The sequence below is a fragment of the Poeciliopsis prolifica genome, unplaced genomic scaffold, assembly GCF_027474105.1.
Source record: "Poeciliopsis prolifica strain line A6 unplaced genomic scaffold, Auburn_PproV2 SCAFFOLD002, whole genome shotgun sequence".
NCBI lineage: Eukaryota > Metazoa > Chordata > Actinopteri > Cyprinodontiformes > Poeciliidae > Poeciliopsis > Poeciliopsis prolifica.
The window spans coordinates 1,203,560-1,220,182 of NW_026562377.1; the positions used below are offsets into that span (position 1 = coordinate 1,203,560).

General features: G+C 38.3%; 3 protein-coding genes across 9 annotated transcripts; 2 read left to right on the forward strand and 1 right to left on the reverse strand.

Annotated features, from left to right (window-relative positions):
* Window positions 1-16: 16 nt before the first annotated feature.
* On the reverse strand, window positions 17-3,797 carry LOC129379239 (oocyte zinc finger protein XlCOF6.1-like). The gene is made up of 2 exons (XM_055059940.1): window positions 3,439-3,797; window positions 17-2,634 (listed from the first exon to the last, which is right to left on the reverse strand). Exon 2 carries the CDS (start codon window positions 2,617-2,619, stop codon window positions 1,408-1,410), a length of 1,212 nt encoding a protein of 403 aa, XP_054915915.1. The 5' UTR covers window positions 2,620-2,634; window positions 3,439-3,797; the 3' UTR covers window positions 17-1,407.
* Window positions 3,798-5,146: 1,349 nt separating this feature from the next.
* On the forward strand, window positions 5,147-9,459 carry LOC129379280 (gastrula zinc finger protein XlCGF8.2DB-like). Of its 5 annotated transcripts, none has more exons than XM_055059987.1 (3): window positions 5,147-5,277; window positions 5,397-5,561; window positions 6,645-9,457. In XM_055059987.1, exon 3 carries the CDS (start codon window positions 6,665-6,667, stop codon window positions 7,769-7,771), a length of 1,107 nt encoding a protein of 368 aa, XP_054915962.1. In that variant the 5' UTR covers window positions 5,147-5,277; window positions 5,397-5,561; window positions 6,645-6,664; the 3' UTR covers window positions 7,772-9,457. The 5 variants fall into 5 exon arrangements, with proteins under 5 accessions (XP_054915962.1, XP_054915954.1, XP_054915970.1 ...); XM_055059979.1 differs by having other exon boundaries at window positions 5,400-5,561; XM_055059995.1 differs by having other exon boundaries at window positions 5,475-5,561.
* Window positions 9,460-12,007: 2,548 nt separating this feature from the next.
* LOC129379002 (gastrula zinc finger protein XlCGF57.1-like) lies at window positions 12,008-15,744 on the forward strand. Of its 3 annotated transcripts, none has more exons than XM_055059523.1 (2): window positions 12,008-12,113; window positions 13,182-15,744. In XM_055059523.1, the coding sequence occupies exon 2, from the start codon at window positions 13,191-13,193 to the stop codon at window positions 15,030-15,032; it is 1,842 nt and encodes a 613-aa protein (XP_054915498.1). In that variant the 5' UTR covers window positions 12,008-12,113; window positions 13,182-13,190; the 3' UTR covers window positions 15,033-15,744. The 3 variants fall into 3 exon arrangements, with proteins under 3 accessions (XP_054915498.1, XP_054915506.1, XP_054915515.1); XM_055059531.1 differs by having other exon boundaries at window positions 12,026-12,103; XM_055059540.1 differs by lacking the exon at window positions 12,008-12,113 and adding an exon at window positions 12,133-12,339.
* Window positions 15,745-16,623: the final 879 nt, after the last annotated feature.

Sequence of the window (16,623 nt, forward strand, 5' to 3'; positions counted from 1 at the left end):
AATAAACACAAACAACTTTCTCCAAAGCATAAGAATTTATTAACACAACAGTTTAACCTTACAGTCAAAATGTTGAGCCAAACTCAAAGTTATCAACATGCAACCTGAAAAAAGGAAAAAGAAAGAAACTTAGAAACTCATTTATAATAGTAAAATAATAGAAAACAACAATGCAGCAAAATCACAGTTCAGGATGGGATTTAGTACAATATCAGACTAAAAGCTGATGAGGAATCAATCAGGGAAACAAATGCAGACTTTACAACAGACAGAAAGGCATGAAAGCAGCTGCAGCTGTTTCTGCAGGTGAGTTAAGTTTAAGCAAAAGATTAGCAACTCATTTACTTGTTTTTGCTAATAAGTCAATTTAAACGAAGTAGAAGTAGCGAGAGAGAGAGAGGAGTAAATGTGGATTTTTAAACATGCAGCATTGGGACAGCTGCATGTGCTGGACTGATGTAGGAATAACTAACTGTTTGGGGGAAACTAGTGTTTGGAAGATGGCTTGGGAAAAAAGTTTTTATTTAATCATTATATGTTTGAAAGCAAATATCAGTTGTAAGTTATTTCCAGTCTTCAAGTTGTGAAAATAATTCAACTCACTGCTATCTGTCAGATGTAAATATATACTTTTTATTTAAAATAAAGTCAGTTAAAGTTTAAATTCACATTTTATTTTGTTTGCAAAAAAAAGTGCTGTCATGGTGTGGAAACTAGAACAATAGAGAAACTAGAACATTTTTACAAGCAACATAAGTGAGTTTCAGTCACATAAAGTGATGGAAATTCTAAAAAAAGAAAAAAAAATTATCAATAGGTTAGTTTACTATTAAAATAATTGTTAGTTGCATCCCTATTGTTTCCATTTAACCAGGTCTGAACAATAAACTTTGTATTCTGCTTTAAAACCATCCATTAGAAAAAATAATCGAGCAATAAAATGGTTGAATATTCAAGAAGAAAAATAGGATTTAGCAATTTGAAAATACATCAAACCAATAAAAATAATCGATATCGGAATCCTAAATTAATTTATCGCTGCCCAGACACAATCCCCTTATTCTGAGATGACGAGCGATAACGTTCCTTAAGTATGAAGTTTAGCAGTTCTTAAAGTTCAGGGTCTGATTTTCTTTTTTGACATTACAAGAATCAGGTCGCCATATTTGTTAAACAAACAGTTCTTCTACTCTGTTCCCATATTATTGCAACTTCATTGGGCAATTATGACTTTATTCTCATATCTATTTTTCCTAGCCTGGCCCTTTTATTCCATCATATAATCCTAACACTTCCCATTTTAAGATTTCAACATCAGTAAACATTTAGCATGAACGGTGAAAATGTCAACGTTTGAGCCCCATTGCTGGGTTTCTCGAGATTATTGCTTGATGGATTGATTTCCTATCACCCAAGATGCTTTTCATCTTTTCGAGACTTAATGTGTTGCCTGAAATGACTGTTGTCACTGAAACATTTACCACATGCTTTGCAAGAGTACGGCTTCTCTCCTGTGTGAGTCCTCATGTGAACTGTCAGATTATACTTCTGAGCAAAACCTTTTCCACAAACACGACAGACGAAAGGTTTTTCACCCGTATGAACTCTGATGTGTGTTTTTAAACTTCCTTTCTCCCTGAAATTCTTTCCACAAGTCGCGCATGAGAAGGGCTTCTCGCCTGTGTGAATCATTTCATGATTAGACAAATGCCAGCTATAATTGAAAGAACTGCCGCAGACTTTACAGATATACGGCTTCTCGCCTGTATGACTCCTCTCGTGAACATTCAAGGTAGTCTTTCTGGCAAAAAGTTTTCCACATGTCAGACATGACAAAGATTTCCCACTTGAGTGAATCTGCACATGCCTGTTGAGTGTGTTTTTATGGGTGAAACATTTCCCACAAGTCAGGCATGGAAAGGTCTTCTCCCCTATGTGAGTTCTGGTGTGGCTGACCCACTGACCGTTGGTCCTGAAAGATTTATCGCACAGTTCACAGGGAAAGGGTTTCTCCCCTGTATGAATTGTCCTGTGGGCAGTCAAGTTGCTCTGCTTGGTGAAACCTTTTCCACAAATGGCACATTGGAAAGGTTTCCCATCTTTGTGAGTCCTCAGATGAACAGTCAGGTATCGAAGCTGAGTGAAACTTTCCCCGCATATCTCACACGAAAACAATTTTTTCTTCTGTGACGTCAGCTTTTTCATTTCATCTGCGTCTTTCTGATTGCTTCCTCGTTGAAGTTGGTGCTTGTTTTCATAAATGCTTGCAGAGAGGAGTAAGTTTTGGTTTGGTTCTGGTTTACTGGAAGGGGTCACAGCGACAGTCTCTGTCTCCTGCTTCACTACAAGCTGCTCTTTGTCCTCTTTAATCATAACAGGCTCAGGTTCCTCCTTTATTATGTCGTCACCAGCAGGGGTCACTGTGAAGGAATCAGTCTCCAGTTTCATTACAAGCAGCTCTTCCTCCGGAGAGACGCAGAGTTCAACCTGTTCTTCTTTGACATCTTGAGGTTCCGGTTCCTCCTGTTCCACTTTAATCTTGAGAGCGTTTGGACTGGAGTTTATCTCTTGGTGAACAAGAAACCGATCAGCAACAACCTCCCAAGTAAAAGTGGACATGGTGGAGTGGAAGACCTGACAGAGAGACAAAGCAGGACTTTAACAAGAATATTTTATGGAAATCTGAAATATTTGGAGTTGCTTGCTCAAGAGTAAATGCTGCAGATTCAAAAACTTGATTAAATTTCTGCTCTATCATTTAGGACTGAAACAATTAAAGCAGATTGATTGTGAAAGGCTAAATAATCATCAGCTAATTTAATAACCAAATAACTGCTAACAAAATATAGACTCAAAAGAAGACAGTTTGCTGAGAAACAACATAGAGCTGTAATGAAACTAAAACTGTATAAAAAAAAAACATTTTGAATTTAAGAAGTCTAAATCTGTTCTACCCAGAATCCCTCAGGTGATAGTTTTACCTGCATCACATTTCTTAAAAATAATAATATAGTAAAGCATGGCAGGCCGCCAGGCGAATAAAACACCCTGACATTGACTGTTTGCTTCTTAATTTCATACAGAGAAACTAGCAATGAGGTGACTTTAACTGACTGGATTTCTGTATCCTAAAAGGCACATTCAAAATTAACAGGGCTAAACACTTTTTCAGTTTGTTTATGATCCTGTCTTCACTTTCTTGGAGCTGTGGAGCTATATACATTCAATACCAGCCTCCACCAACAACTAGGCTCTCAAAACTATTTATATGTGTATTATTGTATGAGTTTGATTGTTTAATTTGTTTCTTGTATGCTGTTGTGTTTCTTTGTTTTTACTACCCGCTGTTTCCACTCCCAATATGGCGGAAACGCAACGTCTCCGTCCAGAAGCTAGCTAACATTTACTGTCCTAGCACGTCAAATATTGCTCTCTTACCGTAAAAATCTCGTTCGTGTTCCTCGGAGAATGAGATGCTAGCAGTGCGGAGACCAGTTAGCCTCCAGTAATGTCCGTGAACAGTTGGTTTTGTCCCCTTTTCTCTAAAACTAAACTGTTTGCTTCTTGTTCATAGTGTTAGCTTCACCGCTAATACTATAGGCTAACTCGTCCCTATCAGGCAGCTGTTGCTCCTAAAACAAGAGGAAACTAGGCCTTAAAGGCGTGTTTCAAATGTCAACAAAGCTAAGAAGGCGATATGGCTGTTTTAATAAAAAAGCGAAGAACTCAAACTTTATTTCCTCATCTTCTTTCTTTTAGCTTTTGGGGTTGGAAGGCAGCCCCATTCACCGTGCAGTGCTTCGGCTTCTTCTTCTAATTATTAGCGTTTAGCAAACAACCTAAAAGTGCGCCACTGGTCCCACCAACTGGTAAGGAGTGGACATTAGCCTCTGACATCTAATTCAAAGTACACTGAAGAAATTGTAATGTCGTGATCTCCTAATATACATTTCTCATTTAAATATTTTCAATGTATCATATTTCTTCCGGTGCACAATAATGTGTTAAACTGTTTCTTCCTGAGCATAAAACATTCAATTGCTTGTCTGTGTTTATTTTCCTCACTTTCTTCTTCTACTATTGTACAATTTGCATTATTTGCTTTTATTTCTACCGTTAACGTTTTGCTTTCTCTGCTTTTTTCTCTCCATAGAAGCTACTTCTGGTTCTGATTGGCGGCAGTTCCTTTCTGCAGGAGAGCGTCAGCTGAGGCGCTGATGCATCAACTAACTGTTGTCTCTGTCCTGTTGCTGATGTTTTTCTGGTACTCTGCCCATTCTGCTGGAGGTTTCTGCCTGTTAAGGGGAGTTTTTCCTCTCCATTGTTACTTTATGCTTCCTCAGTATGAGGGACAGCTGTATGGATGACACAATGTTGTTACTACGTCCAGGAGGATTGAAAGCTGTAGGTCAATAATGTGAGGAAATCTGCTGGATTTCCTAAAATAGAAACTTTTTAAAATTACCTTTAATCATTAATTGAGTTAGACACAGTGAGTTATAAATCATAACGTATGTGACTTAAACAAAGTGACATTTTTGTAAAGTTCTTCGAAACAACATTTGTTGTGATTGAGGATAAATAAATTAATTGGTTTGAACCGAATTTGAAAGATGTCAAAATGGTTGGTCATTATTTATGTTTTTGTGAATGACTTCAAAGAGGTTTCCCTTGCATGATTCAGACTCATCTGTTCAGTCCAGTTTTCTGCTATTTTCTGTTTTTCAAAACTCTCTTTTTCACTTCCTGTAAGTAATGCAATGATATATATGGTAGGCCTACAACAGAAACGACAGAAATCAAAACAGGGTAAACATGAAGCTTAATGGCTGCGAGTGAAAGGGATGAGCTCTTAAAACTGTCGGTATTAATGGGTTAGTGCATGCAATTAACTTAAAAAGTTAATATTACATAGTACAGATTAATCGTTTTACCCATTTTGACCCAAAAGCCTCTCTCCAGGAGGGTTGCCTGCTAACGGTCTGGCACTGTGGTCTGCAGTGCAGTCGGGTGAAAGGGCAGCGGACCGAGCTCAGATCCTGGCGCTTCCACAAGCTGATTTTGGTGTCAGATGCCAAGGACTCAGTGATTGATTTAATATCACAAATGAATAAATGTATTTCAAAAACAGAAGAATATATAAACATCTACCCAATCGTTCTGAAAGTTCTGATCAACGCAACCTACCATTAGGTGGCACACGATGGTGCTGTTTTTACAATAAACACCAGAAGAAGTACGAAAACAAGAAGAGAACGAAAATGAAGAATAAGTTCCGTCAGTATTTCGCTATTTTCTGCTATTTAATTTCTGCTTTCTGTGTTTAATATACTTTTATAAGCTTTGATAGTATTTCTTAGTTTGTCTTGAACACTGATGTTGTCTTGGTTTACCAGCAGCAGCAGCCCGAAGAAGACCTGTTAGCCCCCGAGCTAACAGAGAAGCTAACAGAGAAGCTAACTGTTTCCTTTCAGGATAAATGCGACAAAAGGAGACTTCACATTGAAAATATTGGACATTTACTCAAGTCCTTCTCGGACGAGCAAACACGTCAAGAGTCGGTAAGAGAGCGATATTTGGCGATCTGTTGATTCAATTGCTGTATTGAATCCCAGCTAACAGCTTCTTGTGCTGCGAGCTGCTGTGACACGTCAGCGTCTCCGCCATGTTGGGAGAGGAAAGAGCGGCCTGTAACGCATTAAAGTGAATGGAGGCGCTGCAATTTGAAAAGCATCAAATACAGTTTAGTGTTTGCATTTTACATGAAATACATAAAATGTTTCGAATACAAGTGTTTATTCTCATTCCTTTCGGGACTTTGACCGTCTCTCGAGGGATAGAGGTGAAAATAACCTTCTGGCTATTAACAGATAACTGTCCAAATGTTCAATTATCTGTTAAAACCAACAGCCTTTCATTTATGATGAATTGACTGAAGCTACCACTTGGGGCAGCATGCACGATAGTACCCTCGTCACAATAATCCGATATTAAACCGCACAGCATTCTGGGAGATGTAGGCAGAGGAAAGGCTGTAGCCCAGGGGTCCCCAAAGTGGGTCCTTGAGGGCTGACATCCTGCATGTTTTAGTTCTCTCCCTGATTTAACGCACCTGGATCAAATGATGGCTCATTAGAGGCCTAGAACATCAGCATTCTGAAAAGGTTGTCACTTCCACTAAGAGAGAACTAAAACATGCAGGGTGACGGCCCTCGAGGACCCTCTTTGGGGACCCCTGCTTTAGCCGATCAACCTCTCACAGCTAGCTTAGCAAGGCCGGTGGAATCAACTAACTCACTTACCTTTTCTTTACTTAGCAACAACCTGCTGGTAACTTATGAGTGCTTAAAAATAAACAGCATCGAGTGTAAACAGTAATTAAAAGAGGAATGGTCAGGCTACAGTTTGGCAGTAGTTAAGATATTTCAAACAGAAAACTAACCAATAATTATCTAAATCAACTGATATGAATACTTATCATTATATGTTTTTAGCCATATTGCCCAACCCTATTTACTGAAGGACTGAATGAGAACAGTGACAGAGCGTTAAATCAGATTTGTGGAATATCCACATTTTCTTTCTTCACATCTCACACAGATTTGTTTTTACCCCTTTAATAAGCCCTAATTCTCTCTTGTTAGCGCAGGCTTTCCACGGCATCATGTCTGTCATCACATGGGAGGTTGTTGGCGATCACTTTCTCATCAACCAATCAAGCAACTCCGTTCTGGACTGTAACGAAGACAATGTGGTGGAGGAGAAACTGGAGGAATCAGAAGCTCGACTAATTAAAGAAGAAGAGATTGAAGTCTGCATCATTCAGGATGAAGAGCGGGTTGATGTGAAGAAGGAAACTGACACATGTATTCTGACTTCCACTTGTGAGGAAACGTTTCACAGTGAGCCAGAACTCCAGCAGATGTTAGGGAGAAAGAATGAAGCAGAACAAATTGATAAGGAACCAGTTGAAGGCAGTGCCTTCCAGGAAAACGACCAGCAAGGAGTGAAACAAGAAACGGACACCTTCATGGTGATGCCTTCCTGTGAACCAGAACTAAACACCGACATTGTACAAGACAGAAACTTTTCTTGTGAAGTTTGTGGTAAATGTTTTACTAAATCTAACTACCTGACTGATCACATAAGAACCCACTCGGGTGAAAAACCCTTCTCATGTCTAACCTGTGGGAAAGGTTTCACACAGAAAACTAACTTGATTGTACACATGAGAACCCACACTGGCGAAAAGCCCCATTCCTGTCAGTTATGTGGGAAATCTTTCAGAGCCAGTGGCCATTTGGCTAGCCACATGAGAACTCACACGGGGGAGAAGCCTTTCTCATGTTTGGTGTGTGGGAAAGGCTTCACCCAGCAAAGTAACTTGACTGTTCACATGAGAACTCATTCTGGAGAAAAACCTTACTCCTGTGATGTTTGTGGGAAAGCTTACAGTGACAAAACATACTTAAATGATCACATAAGAAGTCACACAGGCGAGAAGCCTTATTCTTGTAAAGTGTGTGGCAAATCCTTCAGTAACCGGAGTCCTTTGACCAACCACATGAGAACTCACACAGGTGAGAAGCCGTATCACTGCAAAACCTGTGGTAAAGCTTTTAGCGACTGCAGCAATCTGGCTAAACACATGAGAACTCATACAGGTGAGAAGCCCTACTACTGTAATGTTTGTGGTAAAGCTTCTAGTGACAGCAGCAGCATGGCTAAGCATATGAGAACCCACACAGGTGGGAAGCTGTATGCTTGTTAAGTTTGATGAAATAACTAGCAGATTACATAAAAACTTTATATTCTGTCTGAGCTGTTGAATGGTTCCTAAATCCATCTCCTGGTGCCCATCTGCTGCCGGATGTGGGGTTCATGTTAGAGAGGCAACAGAACCAGCAACCATTCACACATCCATTATCACACACGCTTCTTCCCTGGGGTTATGAGAGTGCAGGTGCCTTTCTCCAGCAGTGAGGTGGTTTCACACTAGAGAGGTCGCCAGTCCATCTCAACTTTATGTAAATTTATTAGTTACATTTTGGTAACACAAAAATAATAATAATTTTAAAAAATCCAAACTTTTCAGGTTCAAAATTCTTTCAGTTTAATTTTCAAAAAATGTTTTCAAATAAAAAAAATCTTTTGAACGAACTTTATGGCCGCAATTTATCTCCATCTTAAATGTGTGAGGAGTCCAGAGAGAAACTGCTTTCGTTTCAAAGTTAATGCAGGGAATGTTCTAGAAATGAGCAAAAGGAGCATTTTATTTTGCAATTATGACAAAACCTTACAGCTAATTCAAAGTGCGTCACTGCCGCTGCATTACAATCTCATTAGTGCATCTCATCCTTTTTCCTGTCCAGGTTGTTGAGAATTGAGCCCAGCTTGTTAACTTCTTACCTGGATGATTCTGCAAACTGAATAAAAATTGCCCCAATTTCCTTTTTAATCTGGTGGTCATCTTAATTTTCAAAGATAAAAAAAATGCTTGGAACTGACATATCTGATCCATACAATGGTTCCCAAATTTCTGTTACCGCAAATCATTTCTAAAAAAAAAGAATCCCAACAAATGTTGCTGCAGTGAGAGAAATTTCGATTTCTAGTTGGTTTTGTTATAAAAAAATTGACATATTATGGATCTTGCATCTGAATATTACTTTAGCTTTTTTCTTAGAATATAACAGACATGTTTAATTATTTTTCACTTGCATAATAATTTTTCTGGGACTACAACCCCCTCTAGTGGACGAATAAAGATCTGAGTTAAACCTGTTTGACGATTATGAAGACATTTTAACTGGAAACTGAAACGTTTATGGGATTATTACTTCCTGATGAATCTTGGAGACGTCCTTGATTAGTTTGCTTTGTTTCAGTATAGATTTACATTTTTTTTTTTTACACACAGGAAACACAATGAATGGAAATGTCATTGCTCCTCTGCAAACTGCTGGCTCTACCAACATCTGTGATAAATCTTATGTAGCCAGTCACATCCGGATTTATCCAGGTGAGAAGCCGTTTTCCTGTGTGAGAAATCATACAGAACCATCTTTGGCTTTTCATGTCAGAACAGGAGATGATCTGTGTTCGTCTAAAGTGTGTGATAAACCTTTCAGTATTGCTGCCAAACATGCATCTGCTACATACTGGCTTGAAGAGGGTGAATATGTATTCAATCTCTTGTTGGATGTCTCATTTTTGAAAACATGTCATTACTTTGTACAAATCAGTTTTCCTCCTTTTTTTTTTTTTTACTTTTTTTGTCAAAAAGTCCAATTTTGTTCCTCATGGTTTGTTTGTAAAGTAATAAAATGGGTAAAATATCCAAATGGATGAATACTTTTTAGAGGTACTGCATAATATGTGGATGACTCATATTGACAGAAACTGTTTTGAAAGAGGGGCTAAATCTGTCCAAACCCTGAGTACAGAAATGAAGACCGTTTAAGAAAAAAAAATTACTTTAGTGTGTTAGGAAAATTACGTTTAGTATGTCTAAAAACATTGAGGCAGAATGTAGCTTTTACACATCCTGTCCAGTAAGAGGTGGTATTGTACTTACAATTCTTCTGTCATCTACTAAATAAAGCCGAAGAAGAAGAAAAGTAAGGGAAAGATTGTAGTGGTTCTGCTCTGGTCCATACTCCAGTCTGGAAGGTGGCGGTAAAGCACCTTTAAGTTGTTTGCCAACCGCCATAAAACAAAAAGAAGAAGAAGAAGAAAAATAAGGGAGACTGCGGCTCCGTTCACTGAATGTAAATCGTTCTTTGCGTTTTGTCTCTTTATGAGCTTTAATAGTATTTGCAGACAATCTTTCGCAGTGATGTGTTTTTTCTTTTAGCAGCTCGAACAGCCTGATAGGACGGTTAGCTTCAGTTAGCTCTGAGAAGAGCTGCAGCAGCTGGTTCCCGGTCAGAAAATGGTGCTTTAATAAAACTTCATAACTGATCGATCATTTCTTCTCAACACTGAAACATGACAGTCCAGTAACAGCTGTTTTCACGAACTGTGACAGCAAATCCAATCGCAAACTTAAATCACATAGCAGAGTTCAGCTGCAGGAGAAGCCATATCCCTGTGACCTCTGTGACCTGTGTGCCAAATCATTCGTAAACAGGACCGACTCAGTCCGCCACCGGAGGACTCGCATAGGCGAAAAACCATTTTTGTGTGAATTGTGTGGAAAATTATTCACAAACAAATACATTATGTTAAAACATGCAACAACTCACACAGACAAGATGCCTGAGAAGCTGTTTCCTTGTAATCTTTGTGATGAGTCTTTTACTGACAGCATTCAGCTGGACGATCACCTGAGGAGCCACACAGGAGAGCAGAGCTTCTCATGCGTCACCTGTGGAGAGAAGTTCTCCAAACCCTACAGTCTGACGATGCACATCCGGACTCATACAGGAGAAAAGTCGTATTTATGTGAACTGTGCCCTAAATTATTCACTGCCAGATATAAACTGACTGCACATGTTTGTGAAAATAAACCTTAGAAAGATATTAAAGTTTATAAAACATCATTTTTTTGACCCACAGATGAAATCCAACTTATAACTACATTAAGTATTATCTATTTTGTCATTTACAAAATAGATAATATTTTGTTTAAACCAGGACAATTCAGTTCTTTGGTAAATTGTACAGATCAATGGAAATAAAATCATCTATTGTAGATGTGCATGAACGTGGATCCACTCAGCTATTTTAAAAAAATAAAAACACTATTTTTTAAATAGTAGAAAAATATGTATAAACAAAAAATGCAAACACTATTGATTCTTTCAATTTGTAAATAAAAAGCATGTCTTTTTGGTGCTGATTTCATTACTTGAGGCCAATATAACTTAACAGAAACCCAAAATAGCTTACCAGTAACTTTAACACCATTTTACTATCCTTATTTCCCTCTCAGGCAACTTGGCTCCTTTTTGTAAAGGAACACCTTTTATAACTTGCCTTGGAATTTGTTATTTCTAGCTTAAATATTTTTCATTTATTCAATTATATATATTAACCAGAAGCAGTTTGTTTGAGTCCTTTCAGCTATTTGTGTTATGAATAGAAAATGTGTTGACAGGAGAAACATGACCTGAAACCTTCTAAAAGCTGAAGTCTTTCAGGTGTTCTTTTGATTAATTTAGTTATAAAATGTAACTGAAGCTAATCATATGCGTATTTTGTCCAATTTTTAGACATTAAATTGTTTTGTTTGTTTTGCCTTGAGACCTCCAGAAGCATCATGTCTGTAAATATGTGGGAGGTTGGTGGTGATCAGTTCTTTATTAAACCAGAAAGCAACTCCATTTATGATCACAGCTTACAAAATGAAATAGAGATGAAAGAGGAACACAAGCAACCAGATGTACAGCAGATTTAGTTTCAGCAGGACAGCCCATGATTCTGAACCTCTTTAATATGAGAAGTACTCGAAAAATTGATTGAAAGAGCCGAGTGGACAATTTAAACATTTTAACGTATTTTAAGATCATTTTCTTTTGATGATTAACATTTATTAGGATCAACTTTAGTCACCATAAGTACTATGTATAAGTTATTAGACATCAGAATGAGATTTTGGATGAAGTTGGGCAATTTGAGCAGAACCACAGTTATATAATTTATGATTTTCTTTCACTTTTTGTTTTTCTGTATAATTTATGTCTGTATTGTTTACATTTGTAATTCTTTAAGCAGTTGGACCTCATCCAGAGGATCCAGGTTATATTTTGTTGCTTGAAACAGAAGAACATATTCTTACATTGGAAATCAAATGTTGGAGGAATTTAGAAAAAAATAGAGAAACATTTAATTAAATAAATGTACTATAAAGAGATTCCGAAAGTAAAATTATTCCACGTGTAATTAGGTTGTTTAGGAAAATGTATCTGACAATTGATAATGAAGCTGTAAAAGAAGAAAACATTTTGAGCGGTCCTCCAACCAGCAGGTGTCGGTAATACGCAGCTTCGGTTTCTTAGGACCCGTCGAAACAAGAGAAGAAGAAAAATAATACAGAAGAAGAAGAACTTTGGTTTCGTCCTGCTCTTCTTTTAAAGCCTCCTCCACACCTTGGCTCGTTGTAAGCTGTGGTAATATTGACAGATTCACTTTGATATCAGTGTTTGTCTGTTTTAGCTGCTCCAGCACCCAGAGCGACATCAGTTAGCCTCCTAGCTATCGGAGAAGCTAACGCTCATGACAAGAAGCAGCTAGTTTCGTGCTGGAGAAACGAACAAAAAGTTTTCACAAAGGAGATTATTGGACATTTGTTGGACGCTGTGTGGCTATTGGCTCTTCTTCTACAGAATAAAACAGGTATAGCTGGTAAGAGAGCCGTCTTCTCACAAAATTAGACAACAAAAACGTGCTAGCTGCCGCTTTGACTCCGAGCTAACATGTGAGTGTGTCCACCATATTGTGAGGGGAAACAAAGGCTAGTTAACCGTGAAACAGAGCTGAGGTGTTGTGATTTTAGTCCAACTCACACAGCGATTTACGACTCACTAAACAAAATTATGTATCGTAAGAGTTAGGACGAAGCTGAGGTTGGTTTCCGGTTCGGAAAATGGCTAAAGGGCGATTCCACCTCATTTTTCACAGCCTTTCCCATCTTTAATCAATCCTAGTTTAAAAACTAATACACCTAGACTCTTCAAACCTGGACTGGATTATTGTCCTCTAATAGCTGAATTAGTTTCACTCCAGAAACTAATTCTAGCAATCTTAATTGTTTTATAGTCCTTATTTTTGCCACAGATTAAATATCTCTTCCAAAACATTTTTATGGACATAAAATCACTCTTTAAAGGTTCACAAGGTTACACTTTGAATGTTTTAAAACGATTTTCTTCATCCAACAAAATAGGAAAGAACCGTTGGTGCATCAGAGCTGAGCACCGAAGACGGCTGTCCAGCTTCAGGACATAGAGCTTTGGCCTTGATGCCTTCATTTCAGTGGATGCAAGAATATACATCCTGACCATTTCGTTTGATTAGATTAATGCCCAGCATCCATCCCTTAGGTCTGAAGGAGGCATATTATTATGGACTGGGTCCTACTAACAGCTGAAATCAGTTTGTTTTTGTTCTTATAAGGTTAACAATGCATATAAATACATTTTGTCAAAATTATTAAATTTGTTTTGTTCTATTTTCAGGTCTCAAACATGTCCGTTAATATTTGGGTGGTTGCTGGTGGTCAGTTCCTCATTCAACAAGAAAGCAACTCCATTCATAACCACAGCTTACCAAATAATGTAGAGATGAAAGAGGAACCAGAACGCCAACCCATCAAAGAAGAACAAGTTGAGCTCAGCATCTCTCATGAAGAGAAATCTGTAGTGAAGCAGGAAGCTGACGCCTTCATGGTGGCTGCTTGTTGGGATGAAATATTCCAAAATACAAATGAACAGATGATGGAGACAAAGGAGGAACCAGAAGCTCCACAGATTAAAGAGGAACAAGAACCTGTTCAGATTAAACAAGAGGAGGAGGAGGAGGAACTCTGCAGCCATCAGAATGAAGGTCAGCTTTTAGTGAAGCAGGATTCCAACAGAGAAACTCCTCTCTATGAGGAAAAATACTGCAGTGAATCAGACCCAAACCAAGACCAGATCCAGTCTTTAAACTCCTGTAAAGCTGAAAACCAAGACCGGCACAGATGCAAAGATGGAGATGAAAAGCTGACAATCAATCAGAGCCACATTGTTAACCGTTCAAAACTGAAAAAGCTCCAGAAAGACATGTGTTCTTGTAAAATATGTGGAAAAAGTTTCATCAGGAAAACTGCCTATAAAATTCACATGAGAAACCACACTGAGAATCCGCATACCTGTAAAGTGTGCGGTAAGCCGTTCAGCTACAGCAGTGGTTTGGTTCGGCACATGAGAACCCATACAGGTGAGAGACCGTTCTCATGCAAGACCTGTGGAAAAAGTTACATAAACAGATGTAGCTTAAGCGCACACATGAAAACTCATCTTGGAGTGAAGCCATTCCCATGTGGATTGTGTGATAAATCTTTTACCAAGAGGCAAAATTTGGTTTATCACACCAGACTCCACACAGGGGAGGCACCATTCCCGTGTTACACCTGCGGAAAAAGCTACGTAAGCAGAAAAAGCTTAAAAAAACACAGTGAAACACACGTCATAGTCCATACAGATGAGAAGCTGTTCCCTTGCGGGTCGTGTAATAAGGCCTTCAAAAACAAACGAGGTCTGGATCGTCACAGCAAACTCCACACAGGCAAGAGGCCGTTTTCATGTTCCACCTGTGGAAAAAGCTACGCCACTAGAGATGGCTTAAGAGCGCACTTCAAGGTTCACCTGCCTGAAAAGCCATATCCGTGTGACCTGTGTGATAAAGCTTTCACGGTCAAGATCAACTTCGACCGCCACCGGAGGACTCACACAGGCGAGAAGCCGTTTTCGTGTGAAGTTTGTGGGGATTTTTTTATTGACAAGCTGGCTGTGGTTAAACACATGAGAAGTCACACGGGAGAGAAGCCGTTTCGGTGTGATCTGTGTCCTAGATCTTTTCATACCAAATTTCATTTAGGCTGCCATAGAAGGACCCACACCAACGAGAAACCCTATGCATGTGACCTGTGTGGTAAATTATTCATAAGCAGAGCTAACGTTGCCCAACACATGAAGACCCACAAAGGCAACAAGCAGTTTACGTGCAAAAAGTGTGGTGAATCTTTTAGTGACAGGAGCAGTATGGCCAAACACCTGAGGAGTCACTTAGACAAGAAGATGTTTGCCTGCAATGTTTGTGATGCATCTTTTTCCGAAAGCATTCAGCTGGACGATCACCTGAGGAGCCACACAGGTGAGCAGAGCTTCTCATGCGTCACCTGTGGAGAGAAGTTCTCCAAACCCTACAGTCTGACGAAGCACATCTGGACTCATACAGGAGAAAAGTCGTATTCCTGTGAACTGTGTGGTAAATTATTCACTGCCAGATATAAACTGACTGCACATGTTTGTGAAGATAAACCGTAGAGAAGATTGTAAAGCATCATTTATTTGATATGTAGAAGGAATGAGGCCCATAGCTACTGACCTACTTTTTTGTTGTCGTTTTACCTTTTTTTTACCAAAGTAATCAGGAAAATTCAGTTTTTAGTTTTACTTCTAGATTTTCATGGTATTAAAATATCCAAATCCATCCATCTATTGATTATGCCCATGAATTTTGGCCCATTCAGCTCAAATCAACGTAGACAAACTTTGTAAATCTACAGGTTTACAAAGTCAGTAACTGGATCTGTGGAGTCCCTGAAGGCGCCGTTTTGAGTCCACTCTGGTTTGCATGCTGCCAGTTTGTTTCACAGTATAAATGTTACTTTCGCTGCTTTGCTTTGTTTTGCAGATTTATTTGCCTTTTAAGGCAGAGACTGACCGATTTCAGCTGTTGTGACATTGCCATAAAAATGAATGAAAATGCCCTTAAAGTTAAATGAAAGCCAAACAGAAATGTTTATCACTTATTCAGTGCTTCAGCCTTTTTGTCATACTATTTTGGAAAAGTTTTAATGATCTTATTTTGCTGCTGAAAGGCCCAGAAGAATCATTAAAATGAGATTTTTAATCTTAATGAGTGTTTCGCTTCCTGGCTAAACCTCTTACACATTGAAAGAAAGACCTGCAGTTTGTTATGTATTCTGCTTTGTATGAATTCAATTAAAGGAGGAATAAATTGCTGAGTGTTTTACATGATTTTTTTGTTGTTGTTTTTACAGTTTGGATTCAATGTGTCAAATGCTTTCAGGGCATGAAATTAAAATATTTAGACAAGAGTGGGTGAGTTCACCTAATGAAGAGGATCTGTATTTTTGTTTTGGTCAGTAAGCGGATTACATAGAGCCAAGCTCTGGTTTCATTTGGTAGAAACCTGGTTCATGTTCAGATTTACACAAGTATGATTAATATTAAAACAAGTAAGACATGAAAGTTAAAAGAAATTATGAACAATTTTTGTTCCAAAACAGCACCAAATTTAAGTCCCTGTATGTCAGAGCAGCAGCTCTGTGTGGATCATCATCAACTGACAGTCAACAGCAGAGTTCAGTCGTAACTAGTTACATTTATTCAGTTACATTTAACCGAGTAACTTTGAGAAAATGTAGTTTTAAGAGTATAGAGTTTGGAGGCCTTAGTCCTCGTTGCAGACGTTAGGGATTCGACTCCCGGTCTCGGCGAGCTTTGCTGCATGTCTTCCCCTCTGTCCTCACCCTCCTTCCTGTCTGCAAATGTCAAAAATACGTGCCACTAGCACCGCAGAAGCTCTTGGGGAAAAAACACTGATAAAAAACAGTTTGATAAGTTATGTATTTAAACAAACTGATTTGGAGAAATTTTCTCTTGTCTAATTTTGTCATATTTTATTTATTTTTATGAATTACAGTAATTTTCATCCTTAAAATACCAACATTTCCATTTTATATATTGGTCTGTCTGATAATGTATTTTTTTAAATATTAAATCATCAATACTTTGATCAGTTACTCAGAACTTGAATGCACATTTTAACAAATACTTTTTACTTTTTTTTGAGCAGTCCAAAGAAATTTGGTTTAATGAGAAAAACAGG

Bases quoted from the DNA above. Each gene is read 5' to 3' on its own strand.
- LOC129379239 (XM_055059940.1), bottom strand. From the start codon at position 2,619: ATGTCCACTTTTACTTGGGAGGTTGTTGCTGATCGGTTTCTTGTTCAC.
- LOC129379280 (XM_055059987.1), top strand. From the start codon at position 6,665: ATGTCTGTCATCACATGGGAGGTTGTTGGCGATCACTTTCTCATCAAC.
- LOC129379002 (XM_055059523.1), top strand. From the start codon at position 13,191: ATGTCCGTTAATATTTGGGTGGTTGCTGGTGGTCAGTTCCTCATTCAA.